General features: G+C 46.4%; 1 protein-coding gene across 2 annotated transcripts in view; it reads left to right on the plus strand.

The window, feature by feature from the left end:
• LOC117712083 (polymeric immunoglobulin receptor-like) overlaps positions 1-14,277 on the plus strand; it is a 36,519-nt gene extending 22,242 nt beyond the window's left edge. Inside the window, exons 9-15 of one of the 2 annotated variants that reach the window (XM_076935496.1) lie at positions 3-143; positions 1,102-1,242; positions 2,185-2,325; positions 3,300-3,420; positions 6,487-10,109; positions 12,719-12,825; positions 13,703-14,277. In XM_076935496.1, the coding sequence (XP_076791611.1) occupies positions 3-143; positions 1,102-1,242; positions 2,185-2,325; positions 3,300-3,420; positions 6,487-6,679 (737 nt within the window). In that variant the 3' untranslated portion in view covers positions 6,680-10,109; positions 12,719-12,825; positions 13,703-14,277. Of the gene's footprint in view, positions 1-2; positions 144-1,026; positions 1,243-2,184; positions 2,326-3,299; positions 3,421-6,486; positions 10,461-12,718; positions 12,826-13,702 lie in introns of those variants that run through there. The other variant, XM_076935495.1, reaches the window with a different exon arrangement.
• The last annotated feature ends 5,295 nt before the right edge of the window (positions 14,278-19,572 follow it).

Here is a 19,572-nt window from a genome sequence, read left to right on the forward strand (position 1 = left end):
AGAAATTTCAACTACAGTACTGAAGACCGTACCCACATTTCTGATGTCCACACCAACCATGGAGGACACTGGCATGGAGAACATTGGTACGGAACAAGTGACTCAGAGGACACCGAGATATCGAATATCTACTGAGATAGAGGGTGAGGTGGGAAACCTTTTTCTCCTAGCTCCCCCATTTGTGTCTGAGGTATTCTCACTCCTACAGATCTGAGAATTGAATGTAGAACCTCATGTGTGCTAGGCAATCACTCTACCACTGAGCTAAACTCCCATGCTGAGACCCCCTTCTTTATTAACATAAAATAAAGGAAGCCATTGACCATGTATTTCTGGGCAAGATAGAGTAATTAGGACCATGTTTATGTCTTGCTTCAAAGATCTACAACAAAGAAAATAGAATAATTGGTGTTGGAGACAGGCTTAGTGATTAAGACCACTGGCTGCTCTTCCAGGGGACTGCATTTTGATCCCAGCATCTACATGGTAGCTTGCAACCATCTGTCATTCAGTTTCAGGGGTTCTGATGCCTTCTTCCTGCCTCCATGGGCAGGGCAAGCAGATGCTGCATTTAGAAGATAGAAAGGAGTACCCATGCACACACACATGAATATTTTTAAAAATATTAGTGAAATAAAGTATGGAAAAATTAAGTTTTTCTGTCTATTGTACACAAGGTCGTAATGAGTACACTCTGAAAGAAGAAAATCTTAACAGAGAGCTGTTTCTTTTCTCTGCATCTCATCTCTCTTTAGAAAAGAATTAAAGTGTTAGGCATGGTGGTGCACACCTTTAATCCCAGCAGTAGGGAGGCAGAGTTAGGCAGATCTCTGAGCTTGAGTCCAGCCTGTTCCATAAAGTTAGTCCCAAATGATTGTGGGCTACACAGAGAAACCCTGTCTCAAATAAATAAATAAATAAATAAATAAATAAATAAATAAATAAATAAATAGAGTAAGTAAGTAAGTATGTAAGTAACTTTTGGATGGTGACTGAGAATTGAGCTCCTTAATTCCTATTTGAAAGAACTTAAGGCCATACCCAGAGCTGGACTATCCACAGGAGGACCGAGTCATGTTCTCTTTGTATCTGCAACTGCAGAAATTTCAACTACAGTACTGAGGACCATACCCACATTTCTGACGTCCACACCAACCATGGAGGACACTGGCATGGAGAACATTGGTATGGAACAAGTGACTCAGAGGACACTGGGATATCAAATATCTACTGAGATAGAGGGTGAGGTGGGGAAGCCTTGTCTCCTAGCCCCCATTTGTGTCTGAGATATTCTCACTCCTACAGATCTGAGACTTGAACATAGAATCTCTTGTGTGCTAGGCAATCACTCTACCACTGAGCTAAACTCCCATGCTGAGACCCCCTTCTTTATTAACATAAAATAAAGGAAGCCATTGACCATGTATTTCTGGGCACGATAGAGTAATAATGACCAGGGTTATGTCTTGCTTCAAAGATCTACAACAAAGAGAATAGAATAATTTTAGATGGAAACAGGCTCAGTGATTAAGACCACTGGCTGCTCTTCCAGGGGACTGCATTTCAATCCCAGCATCTACATGGTAGCTTGCAACCATCTGTCATTCAGTTTCAGGGGCTCTGCCACCCACTTCCCGCATCCATGGGAACTGCAAGCAGATGCTGCATTTACAAGATAGAAAGGAGCACCTATGCACACACACACATGAATATATTTTTTAAAAATAAATGACATAAAGTATGGAAAACTAAGTTTTTCTGCGTGTTGCTCACAAGGCTGTAATGAGTACACTCTGAAAGAAGAAAATCTTAACAGGGAGCTGTTTCTTTTCTCTGCATCTCATCTCTCTTTAGAAAAGAATTAAAGTGTTCGGCATGGTGGTGCACACCTTTAATCCCAGCAGTAGAGAGGCAAAGGTAGGCAGATCTCTGAGCTTGAGCCCGGCCTGTTCCATAGAGTGAGTTCCAAATGATCTGGGGCTACACAGAGAACCCCTGTCTCAGAAATAAATAAATAAGCAAATGAAGTAAGTAGTAAGTAGTAAGTAAGTGAGTAAGTAAGTTTTGGATGGTGACTGGGAATTGAGCTCCTTAATTCCTATTTGAAAGAACTTAAGGCCATACCCAGAGCTGGACTATCCACAGGAGGACTGAACCATTTTCTCTTTGTATCTGCAACTCCAGAAATTTCAACTACAGTACTGAAGACCATACCCACATTTCTGACGTCCACACCAACCATGGAGGACACTGGCATGGAGAACATTGGTACGGAACAAGTGACTCAGAGGACACCGAGATATCGAATATCTACCGAGATAGAGGGTGAGGTGGGGAAGCCTTGTCTCCTAGCCCCCATTTGTGTCTGAGATATTCTCACTCCTACAGATCTGAGACTTGAACATAGAATCTCTTGTGTGCTAGGCAATCACTCTACCACTGAGCTAAACTCCCAAGCTGAGACCTCCTTCTTTATTAACATAAAATAAAGGAAGCCATGGACCATGTATTTCTGGGCACAATAGAGTAATTAGGACCAGGGTTATGTCTTGCTTCAAAGATCGACAACAAAGAAAATAGAATAATTGGTGTTGGAGACAGGCTTAGTGATTAAGACCACTGGATGCTCTTCCAGAGGACAGGATTTCGGTCCCAGCATCTACATGGTAGCTTGCAACCATCTGTCATTCAGTTTCAGAGGTTCTTCCACCCTCTTCCTGCCTCCATGGGTACTGCAAGCAGATGCTCCATTTACAAGATAGAAAGGAGCACCCATGCACACACACACACACACATGAATATTTTTTTAAAATATAAATGAAATAAAGTATGGAAAATTAAGTTTTTCTGCGTATAGCACATAAGGCAGTGATGAGTACACTCTGAAGGAAGAAAATCATAAAGAGAGCTGTTTCTTTTCTCTGCATCTCATCTCTCTTTAGAAAAGAATTAAAGTGTTAGTCATGGTGGTGCACACCTTTAATCCCAGCAGTAGAGAGGCAAAGGTAGGCAGATCTCTGACTTGAGTCCAGCCTGTTCCATAGAGTGAGTCCAAATGATATGGGGGTACACTCAGAAACCCTATCCCCAAAAGTAAACTAATAAATAAATAAATAAATAAATAAATAAATAAATAAATAAAGTGAGTATGAGTAAGTAAGTAAGTAAGTAAGTTAGTTTTGGATGGTGACTTGGAATTGAGCTTCTTAATTCCTAGTGGAAAGAACTTAAGGCCATACCCATAGCTGCACTATCTACAGGAGGACTGAACCATTTTCTCTTTGTATCTGCAACCCCAGAAATTTCAACTACAGTACTGACGACCGCACCCACATTTCTGACGTCCACACTAACCATGGAGGATATTAGCATGGAGAACACTGACAAGGAACATGAAATTCAGAGCAGCCCCTTCATCTGGTAAGCAGAACTGTCCCCTGGAAGCTCTGTCTCACTTGGCTGACCCTGTGGCCTCTCCCCTGGGAGTATCTCCAGATAAAACACAAAATGCTCAGGAATCCTGAGATTCAGCAAAATCAGTCATCTCTTGCCTAAGTATATACCAACATTTCTTAACATGATTATATTTATGCTTTTCAAAAAAGTCATTTATCTGAATACCAAATTGTCCTGTCCATGCTGTAATTTTACTTGATAACCTCAGTAACTATCTTGTAGAAACACTTGGGCTAATGTATTCTCATGTGAAAGCCTGAGCTGGACTCCCCAGTCCTTTCACCTTTTAGTATTACCAAGGCTCCTGTTCTAAGTCTCAGCTGCAGGAAGGTAACATCCTCACCTGAGTGACAGGAGAGATAGCTTTTGTGTCTTCCCTGTATGTCTCCCAGAGGGCAGGACAGAGGGCCATGGTTGGGTCCCCACTGAGTTAGAAGAGATCCCTCTCCCATCGGCTACTGTTTCCAGCCTATAAATAAATCTCCAAGTTCCTGTCCAACTCTGAGAACTTGTCTTAGTTAGGGTTTCACTGCTGTGAAAGACACCATGACCAAGACAAGTCTTATAAGGATAACATTTAATTGGGGGCCGGTTTGCAGGTACAGAGGCTCACTCCAGTATCATTAAGGCAGGAACATGGCAGATTCTATCCAGGCAGGCAGGCATGGTACAGGAGGAGCTGGGAGTTGTACATGTTCATCAGAAGGCTGCTACCAGAACACTGACTTCCAGGCAGTTAGGATGAGGGTCTTAAAGCCCACACCTACAGTGACACACCTCCTCCAACAAGGCCACACCCACTCTAACAGGGCTACACTTAATAATAATGCCTCTCCCTGGGCAGAGCATAAATAAACCACCACAGGAGTCTCCATAGTGCAGAGGAGGAGTGGGAAACTGGGGACTGTGGTGTGTCCTTAGGACTCTTGTCACTCTTGAATGTGTCCAGAGGAATTCCCAGCACTGTAGAGCTACCTTGGCCTAATTTCATCACAGACTGTTGGGGTCAAATCTCCAGGTCAAGGACACAGATAAACCACAAGCAAAGTTAAGACACAGGTTATCTCACTAGTTCTCTCTGAGAGTTGTCCCTCAGGTCTTATCTAGTTCCCTTGTCCTTCCTGCTCCATAAGTCTTATGTTAGACAAACATGACTCAAAGCATCCCATTTCATAGGCTTTCTCATGAATTCTCTTTTAAAAATGTCTCTCTCTGCTAGTGCTTTGAACGTGTTATTGTGTTATTGCTTGTTTTGCAAGTGGATAGAATGTTAGTTATCAAGTGACAGAGGGTATGAGGTTCCAGAAATGTAAAGAGTCCAAGAGAGTGTGAAACAGAGAGAGCTCAGTCCTTGGAAACATTTCAGGACATTGGATGGCGTGTCTGACAAGTGGCAGCTCTTGTATCTTCCAGGAATGTGTTTGGGCTAACCTGTGACTCACAGAGTATCTGAAATTGTAGATGCTTTCCATGATCTGAGGATGGCCTCCTGTTGGGCAAAGAGAAACCAAGAATGTTCCAAGGAGGGAGATGGAGACCTGGGCAGGAAATAGAGGATGGCAGGAAGTAGGGAATGGGGCACAATACTCTCAGGGACTCATTGTCCCACAGGGTGTAATAAAGGGACACAGAGAACTGCGACACCAGTGTCAACCCACTGACAGAGTGGGAGCAGCCACCAACCATGTCTAGATGTAGTGTGCCCAAGTCCCTAACACACAGGTGCGGATGAGGTCGGGCAGGAGCATCCTGGTGAAGAGGGCAGCAGAAGCCAAGGTCAAAGGTCAGGGAGCAGTGAAGACTTCAGCCTGGTGGAGGGATAAAGGGTAAAGCTTACCAGACAGAGAGAGAGAGGGGAGAAAGGAGAGGGGAGAGGGGAGAGGGGAGAGGGGAGAGGGGAGAGGGGAGAGGGGAGAGGGGAGAGGGGAGAGGGGAGAGGGGAGAGGGAAGAGGGGAGAGGGGAGAGAGGGGAGAGAGGGGAGAGGGGAGAGAGGGGAGAGAGGGGAGAGGGGAGAGAGGGGAGAGGGGAGAGGGGAGAGGGGAGAGGGGAGAGGGGAGAGGGGAGAGGGGAGAGGGGAGAGGGGAGAGGGGAGAGAGGGGAGAGGGGAGAGAGGGGAGAGGGGAGAGGGGAGAGGGGAGAGGGGAGAGGGGAGAGGGGAGAGGGGGAGAGGGGAGAGGGGAGAGGGGAGAGGGGAGAGGGGAGAAGAGGGGAGAGGGAAGAGTGGGGAGAGAGGGGAGAGAAGGCAGAGAGGGGACAGAGGGGAGAGGGGAGAGAGGAGAGAGGAGGGGAGAGAGGGGAGAGGGGATAGAGGGGAGAGGGGAGAGGGGAGAGGGGAGAGGGGAGAGGGGAGAGGGGAGAGAGGAGAGAGAAAGAGAGAGAGGAGAGAAAGAGAGAGGAGAGAGGAGAGAGGAGGGAGAGAGGAGAGAGGGGAGAGGGGAGAGGAGAGAGGGGAGAGGGGAGAGGGGAGAGGGGAGAGGGGAGAGGGGGGAGGGGGGGAGGGGGAGGGGGGGGGGGGGGGGGGGAGAGGGGAGGGGAGAGAGGAGAGAGGAGAGAGGAGAGAGGAGAGAGGAGAGAGGAGAGAGGAGAGAGGAGAGAGGAGAGAGGAGGGAGAGAGGAGGGAGGGGGGGAGGGGAGAGGGGGGGAGGGGGGAGGGGGGAGGGGGGAGAGGGGAGGGGGGAGAGGGGAGAGGGGAGAGGGGAGAGGGGAGAGGGGAGAGGGGAGAGGGGAGAGGGGAGAGGGGAGAGGGGAGAGGAGAGAGGAGAGAGGAGAGAGGAGAGAGGAGAGAGGAGAGAGGAGAGAGGAGAGAGGAGGAGAGAGGAGAGAGGAGAGAGGAGAGACAGAGAGACAGAGACAGAGAGAGAATCCTGCAGGTGGCAAGACCATCCATGTGATTGCAGGGAGGCAGACCTGTACCATCTCAGGCTTGCCCTTATCTGGTTCTTGAAGGATAGGATACAGACACCAGGAAGGCTGAGCCCTCTCTGCCAGATGACTGCTTACTTACTTCCTGCCTTCTTTGTTTCCTGCAGGTCCCTGCTGACCAGCATCTCTTTGCCATTTCTGGTCTTTGTGGTGTTCCCCCTGCTCCTGAGCATGCTCAGTGCTGTCCTCTGGGTGAACAGGCCACAGAGACCCTCTGGGGGAGATGAAGTTGGCCTGGTGGAGATCCATAGTTCTGATGCCCAGGACAGAGAGGAACACTTCCCAGGAGATGGAAAATGATCTCGACCTCTCTTCTCCGTGTCTGTCTCTGTCTCTCTGTCTCCCTCTGTCTCTCTCTGTCTCTCTCTGTCTCTCTCTGTCTCTCTCTGTCTCTCTGTCTCTCTCTGTCTCTCTCTGTCTCTCTCTCTCTCTCTCTCTTTCTCGTGTGTGTGTGTGTGTGTGTGTGTGTGTGTGTGTGTGTGTGTGTGTGTGTACACATTGTAGGGGCAGATGTGTATGTGGTGGACATCTTCAGGTATCCTTCCATTATTGTTTGAGACAGGGTTTCTCACTGACCTGGACCTTTTCCAAGTAGGTCAGATAGCTGGCTGGGGACTCCAGGATTTACCTGCCTCCACCACCATTCTGCCACTACAAGCACAGGCAATTGCCTTCCCTTTAAAACAAACAGTCAAACAAACACTGCAGGTGGTAGGGATTGAACTCATGTCCTTGTACTTGCAAGGAAAGCAAGTGCTTTACGAACAGAGCACTGTCTCCAGTCTGCAAAAGGCTTATTCTATTAAGAAATAGCTGGTCAGCTGTACCATGGCTTTGAGGTGCTGTGGGCCCAGACTCAGACTAATCCCATTCTTATAGAAGGAACAGCTGATTTCTGGAACCCATTCATGTCCCCTTCTCTCAGAACATGCCACAATGCCTACCTGGGCCTCTTTTCCACTGGTGGCTTCTAGGGAAGTAGAAAATACAAGAATAGTTCACGTTTCTTCCTAGGGCCTCAGTTCCTTAGAGGACATATGCCAATACAAGTGTGTGGACCAGTAGCCAATTTACTGACCAAATATCTGGAATTGTGGCCTCTTCAAGTGGCATAAAATTTGCCACTGTCACACTGGCTATCTGTCCCTTATGGACCAGACACACACTGCTTTCTTTTTGTCAACACAACCCAGTGACTAAGCCCATTGCAAACATGGATGGAGCAGGTGACCTAGGCTCCGTGCCACCTGCACAGGTCCCCAAGTAGTAGCTTCTTCTTGGTCCCTGAAGTCTGGATTGTCTGCCCAGTGAGTCCAAATGGGGAGCTAAGCTGCAGATAGGCAGCAGCCTCTCAGGAGTCAGGAACCCACATCACCCCATGACCCCTTCAGTGATAGACACTGCAGCAGGCCATTCAACTGTCTCCCTTTTGTTCAGAAGCATCTATTGCATGTCCAAGTATCAGACACCTTCCACATATAAGCTCCTAAATAAGAAAGACCCAGTAAAGTCCTCAGAGGAAGCCCAGGGGCTCAAGTTAAGCTCTCAGCAGGAAAACAGTTGTTCTCAGCCTGCCAGCCTCAGCCCTGCTGTCTTCTCCACCATGACACAGTCTTCTCTTCCTCCAGTGGGGCTCTGACACCCAAAACCAAACTCACACCTAACACGGGTGACTCCCACTTTGTGTGAGAAGAGTCCCCAGGTTAGCATCTTCTCCTTGGTGACACGTGTTGGGCTCTAGTGAGCCTGGCTCTGTTGAGAGGAGTTTTCATTTTCTTCCAAGGTTTAGCTGCTGCTCAGTTGACCATGTTCCTACCCACGCTCTGACAAGCAATCCCAGTTAAACTCAGTGGGACACACACACACACACACACACACACACACACACACACACACAACATATAATCTGGAGAGGGGCTCATTAGAGCCTGTAGGCCAGCCAGTGATGGAACATGCCTTTAACCCCAACATTCAGGAGGCATAGGCAGGTGGATTTCCTGAGTTCAAGGCCAGCTTGGTTCATAGAGTGAGATCCAGGACTACACAGAGAAACTCAGCAAGTTCCAGAACAATCAATGATACACAAAGAAACCCTGTCTTGGGGGTAAAAAAGCAAAAGAAGGAAATAAAAAGAAGGAAAAAAAGAAGGAAGTAGGAACAGGAAGGGAGACAATGTAATAGCAGTGAAAATGACTAAAATTCATTGTGTTTTCCTGTGAAACTCTTTAACAAATCTTTAAAATAATAAAATAAAAATTTAAAGAGGGAAATGTTTTATATCTGTGTGTTGCCACGTTTTTCTTTCCTCTGTGGGTTCTGTCAGCGCGCACACACACACACACACACACACACACACACACACACACACGGTATTTATGATCCCTCTGTGAGCAGCCCTGGGGTTAGTCCTGCCCTTTCTGCATTAAGTAGACTTGTCTCCTGCACAGATTCTCTTCTCTTATTTCTCAACTTACTGCCTTGTTGGCAGCTTTCATCATGACGTGGCTTTGCTATTCTTAGCGGGCCAGTGGGCACTGTCTTCTTCCTCCTCTCGTGCTGTGATTGTCCCTGGCTGGAAATCTGCATTAGCAGTGGAGATTCCCAGAACTCTCTGTCATTTGCTTGTTCTATTGCTTAAGTATGAAGACAGATCTTTTCCCATGTCTTCTGGGATGAACATCCCTGAGCTAAAATGTGAGGCAGACACATTCCTATCTCTGTCAGACCCCCCTGCTCTCACACCAAACAGATTGTGAAAAAAAGAACACAGTTCATGGATCTGTCTCCTTTGCCTCCAACATCAAGGGTAAGTAGAAGCAAGTTGCCCTATGCTACAGAGAGAAGGGAGCCACAGTCTGTGAGCCCAAGTCCAGCATGGCTCCTCTGTCCCACAGCTGTACAAGCTTGGTTCTGTCCTCTACACAGCTGTTCGATGGGTCTGCTCTGTCATCCAACGCTCCAACACAATTTAGCACAGACACCGTAATCTGCACACATGCCCATCTCACGGGCTCTTCCACCTTCAAAGAGCAGAATCTCCAGACTCAGCAAAGAGAGTCCCTGTCCTACCTGCTGACTCTCCTCAGAGTCTTGTTCTGAGGAACAGAAAATTACTTGTGTGTGTGTGTATGTGTGTGTGTATGTATGTGTGTGTATGTAATGGTGTGCACACACACTTACAGATGTGTGTGTGTGGTGGTGTGCACACACATAGATGTGTGTATGTGTAATGATGTGCATACACACTTACAGATGTGTGTGTGTGTGTACGTGCCATAGCACAGGTGTGAAAGTCAGAGAATGATTTTATGAAATCAGTCCTCTTCGTCAACCATTACTTGGGTTCCAGGGGTAGAAGGGAAGGTGATAGGCTTCTGTCTACTCAAGGAGTTTTCCTGCTGCCAACTTATCCTACTACATTCTTCCTCTACCTTTTGTTAAGCTCTTCAGCTTCTTCCCAATTTTGAGCCTTAAGATAAGGTGAATCAGCTCAGAAAGATGACAACTGAATAGTTGGTGCCAAGTGCAGACTGGAGTGATGGAAAGAAGTCGAGATTCTGGAGAGGAGAGGGGAGAAGGAAGCTGAGATTCTGGAGTGTGAAGGGAAGAAGGAAGCCAAGGCTCTGGAAGATGAAGGGAAGAAACAGAAGCAGAGATTCTGCAGCTGACTTAGACCTGAGTGTAGCTGGACCCCTGAGACTACATCCATGATTCTCCCAGGAAACCATGGGTGAGCCTATGTTTTGTAATTAGAATGTTTTATTTTGTATATATAGGAGCTTTGCCTGCCTTTTTGTCTGTGCACTAAGTGTGAGCCTGGTGCTCACAGAGGCCAGAAGAAGCCATAGAAATGGAGGTACAGATGGTTTTGAGGTCCTCTGTAAATGCTGGGAATCAAACCGGGTCCTATGGAAGAGCATCATGGTTCTTAACCACTGTACCATCTCTCCAGTTCCAAGCATGTTTGTCCAGAAAGATCTATCATCATCATAATCAACATCATCATTGTCATCATCATCATCTTAATTTTAAAGTTATGTGTATCTGTATGTGGGTGTGTGCATGAGAGTGCAGGTGCCCATGGTACCCAACAAAGGGTGCCAATTCAAGGTTGCAAGCCACTTGTGATGGGTACGAAGGACTGAACTCAGGTCCTCTGCAAGAACAGATCCCATTCTTTTTATCTTAAATAAAAACATTTTTTATTTACTTATTTCATGTTTATGGGTGTTTTGCCTGCCTACATGTCTGTGTAGTGTGCATGCCTAGTGCCCCACAGAGTCAAGAGGAAGGCATCAGCTTCCCTGGCACTGGAGCTAAGACAGCTGTGAGACCCTATGTGGGTGCAGGGAATTGAACCCAGGTCCTCTGGAAGAACAATCACTTAACAACAGAGACAGCTCTCCAGCCCCTGGAATGGTTTTTGATGGAGCAGATACTCTCCATAATATATCCGTTTTGGTCACACGAGTTGATAATAAAAGGGGCATGATGAACAGTTTTACCGTTCTCTCCAGCCCCACTTGGAATTATGTAAAGTTTCTACTAATTCAACAAATATTTATCAAGACCCTACTGAGTACCAAGCCCTGGTGTAAACATAGGGTAGAATTTCTGCCCTGATGGAGCTTATGTTCTGTCACAAGGACATAAAATACTAGCAAATTGCAACAAGCTCAATGGAAGACCCAAGTCCGGGGAAGAGTGATGTATGGCGATCCTAGAAGTCATCTGTTAGGACGCCGCTTTTCATTTGGGAACTCAGGGGGAAAGTGCTGTAGAAAAGCAGCAGAGCAATCTCCTTAACAACCACTAAATGAGCCAGGCGGTGGAGGTGCACACCTTTAACACAGCACTCAGAGGCAGAGGCAGGTGGATCTCTGTGAGTCTGAGGTCAGCCCGGTCTACAGAGCAAGTTCCATGACAGCCAGATTTACATAGTGAGACTTTTGTTGTCTGTCTGCCTTTCTGCCTTGCTGCTGAGGTGGCAACTAAACACCTCAGGGAAGACTAAACACAGTCTAGGATAGGGAACCAAGGCTGTGTTTCTCTGGCTGAGAAACAGCAGGGGCTTGCACAGATGCTGTGGTTCTCAAACTCCTGTGCATCCAGAAGCCACTAGAAACCATGAGGAGTTAAGAAGAGGGGCTCCCATCCTCCTGTGTACCCAGGTGCTACTGGGGACCAAAAGGAGTAGGGAATGGGCCCCCTGCTGAGCCTGAGACTGGGGTTGGGGGTCAGGGGGTTGGGATCCTGCTTAGCTCTGAGTGACTGCCAGGAGTATGGAGGGGCTTCTCCAAGAGACTTTGGCATGGCTCTGTATGATGGAGGCTCCGCCCTCGGCAGTCTTTGAAGAAGGAGATGGTCTTTGCTTATCCAAACTGTTTTATTCATGGCCGATGTGAATGCATAGGTCTTACTCAGGGTGAACCAGAGATTAAATACCTTTTGCAGGAAGGGATGCCTGGGAAGAGAAGCTCATTGGCAAAACACTCTGGGCCTGTCTAGATACCTCATTAGCATGAAGAACTCTGGGTTTTTATGCTACTTGACTGGTTCTTATGGTCCTCTTAGTGGGGTGCTGTTTTCATACATGTGCTATGCTCCAAGACACGAAAGTGGCCAGAAATTAGTTTAAACTCCTACCGTTCTTTGTTATGAGACTTATCAGGGCTCCACACTTGCGACAACCTTTCCAGTTCTGTCTTGTGGCACCAGCCACTGCCCTACACTCTGTCTAGAAAAACTAAAACCTCAGTTAAATTTTAAAAAGACCATGTAATGAAAAGTTGGTTCTTGCATTTTTGAGGCTAAACATGGTGAACCATAAGAGGATCATGGGGGAGGGGACCAAGATACAGGCTGAAGCTGGATCGTGAGGTAAAAAGTCTGGGTCAGTCACAAAGAGGGAAAAGCCAACCCATGTGTTCAGTCAAGGGGTGAGATAAGCTAGTCTGTTTGTCTGTCTGTCTGTGTGTCTGGTTCATCTGCCTGTCCGTCTGTCTGTTGTAGTCTGTTTTGTGTTGCTGTGATAAAACACTGACCAAAACCAACAGCTAGGAGGAAAGGTATTATCTGGCTGGTGCTTCCATGGGATGGTCCATTTTGAAGGCACTGTGCAGGAGCTCTGCAGGAACCTGGAGGCAGGAACTGAAGCAGAGGCCATGGAGGGCGCTGCTCACTGGCTTGTCCAGCCTGCCTTCTTAGACAACGCAGGACCACAAGATCAGGGATGGCATCACATCCATTAACCATCCAGAAAATATTCTTACAAACTTGCCTACAGTGTCCATCTGATGGAAGAAAATGCTCAATAAAGGTTCTTTCTCCTTTTTCCAGTCTGGGCCCAAGCACTGAGCAGATCCCGGGCTGCAGCTCTGCCCCTAGTCTTACAGAAACCAGAAGAAGCAGACCTTCCAGGAGCTCTAACCCAGGCAGTATTTTAGGTAAGGAGAAAGGTTGGGTATTGGGTTACACTTCTGATTGTATGGGCATCTTGTTATTGAGCATTACCAAACTTATAAAGCCTTTGATTAACATTAAAAAAAAATTGTATAAAAGCAAAAAGGAGAAGGGGGATAAGATAGGGGTTTTCTAGTGAGGGGAAATGCGGATAGGAGATGGCATCTGAAATGTAAATAAAATATCCAATAAAAAATTTAAAAATAAAGGTTCTTTCTCCCAAGGTTCTTTAGTTTGCATCAAGTTGACAAACTTAGGAGTGCACTATGACCTATGTATCTGTGAACCGCTCAGTACACTGATAACCTGTCTGTTTATTGTTTTTCTTTTTCTCTTTTTCTTTTTTTGTGGGGTTTTGTTGTTGCTTTTTATATTTCTATTTTTATTTTTTCAAGACAGGGTTTCTTTGTATATCCTTGGCCATCCTGGAATTTGCTTCATAGACCAGGCTAGCCTCAAACTCACAGGACTCCACCAGCCTCTGTCTCCGAAGTGCTGGGATTCAAAATGTGCTCTAGTACCACCAGATTTTCTTCTTTTTTTCCAGAGACTGAGTATCAGCTGTGTTTTCTCAGTGCTGTGATAAATAATGAGACAAAGGCACCTTGAGGAAGGAGATTTATTATGGCTCATGGTTTGAAGGAATTTAGCCCATGAGGGTGGAAAGGCAGGGTGATGTTGTGTGAAGTGGCTACTCACATTGCATCCATAAGTTGAAAGCAGAAAGGGATGAATACTGGTGTTCTGTTCCTTCATCCCTTCCCTTTGTTTATCCAGTCTGCCATAGAGCACAGAGAAGGCATCTGCTCCTGACACTGCCTCCTCTCCTTAAGAGTGCCCTATCTCCATCTTGATCCTTAGAGAGGCCCTGATCACAACAGAAGACTCTGAGGACACACAAGGAGGTGCCACAGGTGCAGAGAAGCCCTACTGGGCACCTACCAGATGAGTCTGTACCCGTGGAGTTGCAATGATCAGCACTTGATGTGTCTACAAACTTCTGGGATCTGAAGGTTGTTCCTCTTCAGTCTTCTTGCTCTCACTGCAAGATAAAGCTTGGCAAGACACATGAACCAACCGTTGTCTTCCCAGTTTCCTCTTTCCCCAAAGCATCTGCATGTGTTTCCGTGGCTCTCTTTGTTTCTATGGCTGACATGTGTGGGTGTGTATCGACACCACGCCTGAGGAAAGCTCTTGCCCTCAGCTTCCTGTATCTCCCTGACTCTTACAGTAATGACCATCTTAGGTGTGCAGGTGAAGTCAGCTCTTGGGAGTTCACAGAACAGGAAGACAGCGGTAGCCTGGAACCCAACTTTATGGCATATGGACCTCACCAGACTTTTGCTGGACACAAAAATAAGCTGCTAATCTTTCCAGTCTCTGAGACATGCTGTCATATATATAGTTTCAGTTATTACAGGTGTCATAAACAAGGCACTAAGACCACACTAAATGTGACTCCTGCTTTAAGAGAATCTTGGGTTAGTGGACACACACGCTCTGCTTCCAGCTTTGTTCCGCCGCTCACTCTGGGAGGAGGGGCAGAGTTGCACCAAGCTCCTCCCCAGAGCATCAGGATAAACACCTGCTTTCCCAGTTCCAAGTCCTGATGTCCTGTGTCTCCTTCCAGGCAGCTGTAGACTCAGCAAGGAGATGGGACAGCTCTGGCGCTTGGTTAATGCCTCACCATACTCCAACCTGAGCAGCAGCCGGCAGCCAGAAGCTCAGCGTCATTTTACACTCTGAGCCTGGTCTTGACCCTCATGGCTTCCTTCTTTGTCTTCTCTCCTCCCAGACATATTGTCCTTGTTAACACTCTCATTCTTAAAACTGAAGAATGCAGAAGAGCTAGCATGGTGATCCTGAACTTGGGAGGAAAAGGCAGGAAGATCTCCCCAAGTTTGAGGCTAGACAGATTCATTGCAGTTTAGGTCAGCCAAGGATACATAAGTAGTCTCAAGAAGACTCGAAAGAAGATGATAGAGAGGAAGAAGGAAAGAGGAAGAGGGGAAGATGCAAAACAATGTTTCTTTCTGTTGTTTTCCTTCTTTGTTTTGCCAAATCTCTAAGACGCCGTCCTTCCTGTCAGGATCAGCTTTTTTACACAAATGTGTGTATTTGCTTCTTCCTAGAAGTTGACTTCCTTGTTTCTGTTGTTTATTCAAAAGATTCGGTCTGCGATCTGAACTTTCCATTCAGGATTGTTTATAGATACTTCATGTGAAAATACTGAAGTCGTGGTGAACAAATGGGTTCTAGAGAACAGATAACTCTGTGTGTGCCAATGTGTGTGAGTGTGTGTGAGTGTTTATGTGTGTGAGTGTGTCTATGTGAGTGTATTTAAGTGTGTATGTGAGTGTACTAGTATGTGTGGGCATATGAATGTGAGTGTAAATATATGTGAGCAAGTGCATTATGAGTGTGTGAGTGCATGTGTGTGAGTGTGTGCTTGTATGTGTGTATGAATGTGTATGCGTGTAAATAATTGTGAGCAAGTGTATATGCATATGTGCATGTGTGAGTGGATATATGTGCGTGTGTGAGTGTGTATGTGAGTGTGTGATTACATGAGTGTGTGTCAGAGTATGTGAGCATATGAGTGTGTAAATACGCATAAATGTGTGTGAGTAAGTGTGTGAATATGAGTGTGTGAGTATTTGAGAGTTTAAGTGTGTATATGAGTGAGTGTATTTGTGAGTATGTGTATGTGTGACTATGTTAGAGTATGTATACATGAGTGTGAGTATATGTGAGTGTGTGTGAGTGTGTGTATGTGAGTGTATGTGAGTATGTGTGAGTGTGAGGGCATATATGAGTGTGTGTGTTCATATGGGGGCGGAGTACATACACACATGGAGATGTACATGCATATGGATTTGGGCACAGGAGCACTTGAGGATGGATGTGGGGAGCTGACAGAAGGCGGCTATCATCCTTGCAGCCATCTTGAGCCATATACCCTGACAAGAGACTTGTTTACAACAGCCTACAACAGCTGAGCACACTCTGATAACATCTTGTTTTAGATACCCAGGATCTTCCCTTGGGTGTGTGAGACTTAAAGGTTTGAGACTTAAAGGTGTGACTTAAAGGCATGACTTAAAGGTGTGATTTAGAGACAAGACTTAAAGGTGTGACTTAAGGGCATGATTTAAAGGTGTGACTTAGAAGTGAGACATATAAAAGGCCAGAGGCAGACAGAAGAAAGTACTTGAGACTTGGAGCTAGAACTTGGAAGAAGTAACATGGAAGTGGGAGAGAGACTAGCAACACAGGACTAGGATTAGGATCTGAGACTTGGTACTAGGAACTGGAAACTTGGGACTTAGAGGCACTAGGGACTAGGAACTAGGGACTTGGAGAGAAGAAGAGAGACTGAAGAATAAACAGGATTGAATCACACTCTATCTGATCTCCATTCTTCTGTCCGTCCTCATTCTCTCTCTTGCTGAACCCTGACCTGCAGACCGGAGCAGCTTGGGGCAGTGCAGGCTCTAACAATTTAGCCCCCACGGCTTTTGCCAGTGAGGTTTCTAAAATTTGGCAGAACAGTCTGCAACATTTTGGCCCCCAAGCGTGGGGCAGAGCAGTATGTGACATGATGCATTCTGGGACCATAGGCACCTGTGGCTCCTCTCCTCTCCTCTTCTTCCTACATCTCTGCCTTCCAAGAGAGGCATGTGGAACAGCCCTCGGTCCAGTCCTGCACTCTATCAAGAGAGAGGCTTCCAGAGCCAGGGCTAGCCTCTGGGGCCCACACTCCCAGAGCTCACTTGAAGCAGGCTGGTCTATTACTGGCTTATAGATACACAATAAAGGCATGTCTGTCCAAGACACATGTATCATTGTAATTATAACCTCTTCAGCATCCAGGAGAGTCATTGGTATGTGTGTTACATACCATATACACATGAACATTCTTGATATGTGCTAAACATGCCACACACATGAATGCACCACACACAGGATATATATATATATATATATATATATATATATATATATATATATATATTACACAAGAGTGTGGTAGATAGTGCACACACTGCATGTGATACATATATGCAAAATACTTCATACGTATGTATACTGTACCTGTATGTAAAGGACACATGCTGTACAGGCTACAGACATAATATAAATATACTGCACACCTCAGATGTAAATATAAACTGCACACTTTACACAGCTGTACATACCACATGCATTGTAGGAGGAGCTAAGGTGGGAGGAGTAAGGAGAGGAAGAGGAGAAGGAAGAGGAGGAGCTAGGAGATGGTAGGGAGAACGAGAGAAGGGGACATGGAGGTGGATGTTCACTTGTCTCTAGCAGTCAAAGGTAGCTGGTATATCTAGGTTGGGTATTGAGTTACACCTCTGATTGTATGGGCATCTCGTTATTGATCATTACCAAATATATAAGCCTTTGGATAATCTAAGCATTAGAGTCTCATTTGTACTGAGCCCGTGTGGTTGGCAGGATGGTCTGGGTAATGCCCAGCCTTGTGGAGACAGCATGGAAGATTGGCAGAGCCATCTCCCATGTTGTCATCTCATGGGTGGCAGGGCTGGTGTCTCTGGCTGGCCATTTCTAGCTGAGGAGTGCACGTGGCCTCTGGCCACAGAACATGGCGGCTGAGCTAGGAAGAACTGCCACAGCTTAGATAGTCGGCTTGACCAGTGGCCGTTTTAAAATAATTACAACAATGCATACCTCTTCAATGGTTATGCATCTGGGACACAGTCAGGGTACATTAATAGGGGTGATTTTGGCATTCGTGGCTGTAACAGTACAATATAGATTTTATGTCTTGGTTCCTCTACTGAGGAAATACCAGAGGTCAGAGGTCATCTGTAGGACACACCTGAGTCTGAACCCCACATTCTCTGATCTCCATTAGCCACCACTCAGCCAGGAGATGAAGTGCTCTTGTGCCCCTTGGTTCAGATCAGTACTGAGAATCCCCGCTATCTGCCTATTCCCTTCCTCAGGCAGAGATGCCCTAGTACTGGGGTTACCTCATCTGCAGAAGCATGGAGAAGTTGGGGTTACTTCTGGCTGATGCTCCTTCATCCTTGGACCCTGACACATTCTTCCCAGGTCGTGACCTTTTGACCTGGTTCAAATGTGAAGTGAACTTCAAGTCCAAACAATGCATTTGGTCTTTTGTTCAGCCTTGTGCTCCCTAGAACTAGATCTCACCTGCTTGTGCAAGGGGAGCCTTCAGCCCAGTGCCCATCCACCATGGTGAACTTACCAGCACCAAAGCCTCTGAGAGTATCACCACTTAGCAGAAGCCTGTAGGCACAGGCATGCTGATTCTGAATCTCCTGCCATCTTATGCTATTAGGACAAAGAGAGAGCTGATTGGATACTGTGGTGGTCTGAGTAAGAATAATCCGCCATCCCCCACCCACCACCCCTGCTCATATATTGGAATGCTTTGTCACCAGAGAGTGGAAATATTTGACAGGATTTGAAGGATTAGGGGGTGTGGCCTTTTTGGAGGAAGTGCATTATTGGGGTGGGCTTAGAGTTTTCAAAAAGCTCATACCAGGCCCTCTTGCATTGTTTGTTCTCCCCCCTCCCTCTCTCTCTCTTTCTCTCTCATATCTCCTCTTTGTCTCACCTCTCTCTGCCTGAAAATCAGGATGTCACTCTCAGCTATGTCTCCAGAACCATGCCTGACAATCTTGCCCCCATGCTCCCCGCCATAGTAATAATGGACTAAGCCTCTGAAACTGTAAGCCAGCCCTGGTTAAATGCTTTCTTATTTATTAGCTCTTGTGGTCATGGTGTCTCTTCACAGCAATAGAACAGTGACTAAGACACATACCAAGCAGTGACTGTGACTTAGAGTCTTGCAGTGAATTCACAAAGGGGTTTCTTTGTTCTTCTTTATCTGATATTTTGTAGAGCATTGTGGGCCTGTGTACAGGAGGCTTTCCACAAAGACCTCTGGCCAAGACATGTGCCAAAGTGGAGAGAGAGTACGATCAGGGAGAGGAAATTACCTCTGCTGCCTCTGCTGCTGCTGCTACCCCTGTCTCCTCTGTAGCCACCCCAGTTTCTCCAAGTACCCAGTACTCTGCACTAAGTTGGGACAGGTTGATCCTACTCGCCAGCAAGGAGTGTGAGGAATATCGTGAAGGGATTTTGGGAGAGCAGGTCTCTTGCCAAGTGGTAGTGTTACAGCTCTTGTGACAGAAACTCCTAGATGATGGAGTAACTCTCACATACCTTTACTTCTTCCAGATATGATTCTTGTATAGAGTTGTGGGATGGGTCAGGGTCTGGCAGCAGGTACCTCCTATTGGCTTGGTCTGGGAGCTTGGGGAGATCTTATTTACATGTGGGAGGGGCCACAGACTTCTCTGTGGGGGCTGTGGGGGTCCTTAGCTCTGTGAAAGGAGACAGGGGGCCAGGAGCATGGCCAAACTCCTACCTTCTCTACAAGGGTCTCCAAGGTTCAAAGCCAGCTAGATCAGGTACCCAGCTGCCTCTCACAGCCCACCACCAAACAGAGCATAAAGAAACAGTGGGCACAGAAAAAAATGCAGGCAGATTTCCTGAAGATAAATAAGTGAGAGGCAAGAAAATGCTACAGTGGGAGAACATCTGCATTCTATGTTAATAGGAGAACATCTGTATTCTGTGTTAATAGAAGAACACCTGAATTCTGTGTTAGTAGGGAGAACATCTGTATCCTGTGTTAGTAAGAAGAACATCTG

This window comes from Arvicanthis niloticus, chromosome 6 (genome assembly GCF_011762505.2).
Source record: "Arvicanthis niloticus isolate mArvNil1 chromosome 6, mArvNil1.pat.X, whole genome shotgun sequence".
Taxonomy (NCBI): domain Eukaryota; kingdom Metazoa; phylum Chordata; class Mammalia; order Rodentia; family Muridae; genus Arvicanthis; species Arvicanthis niloticus.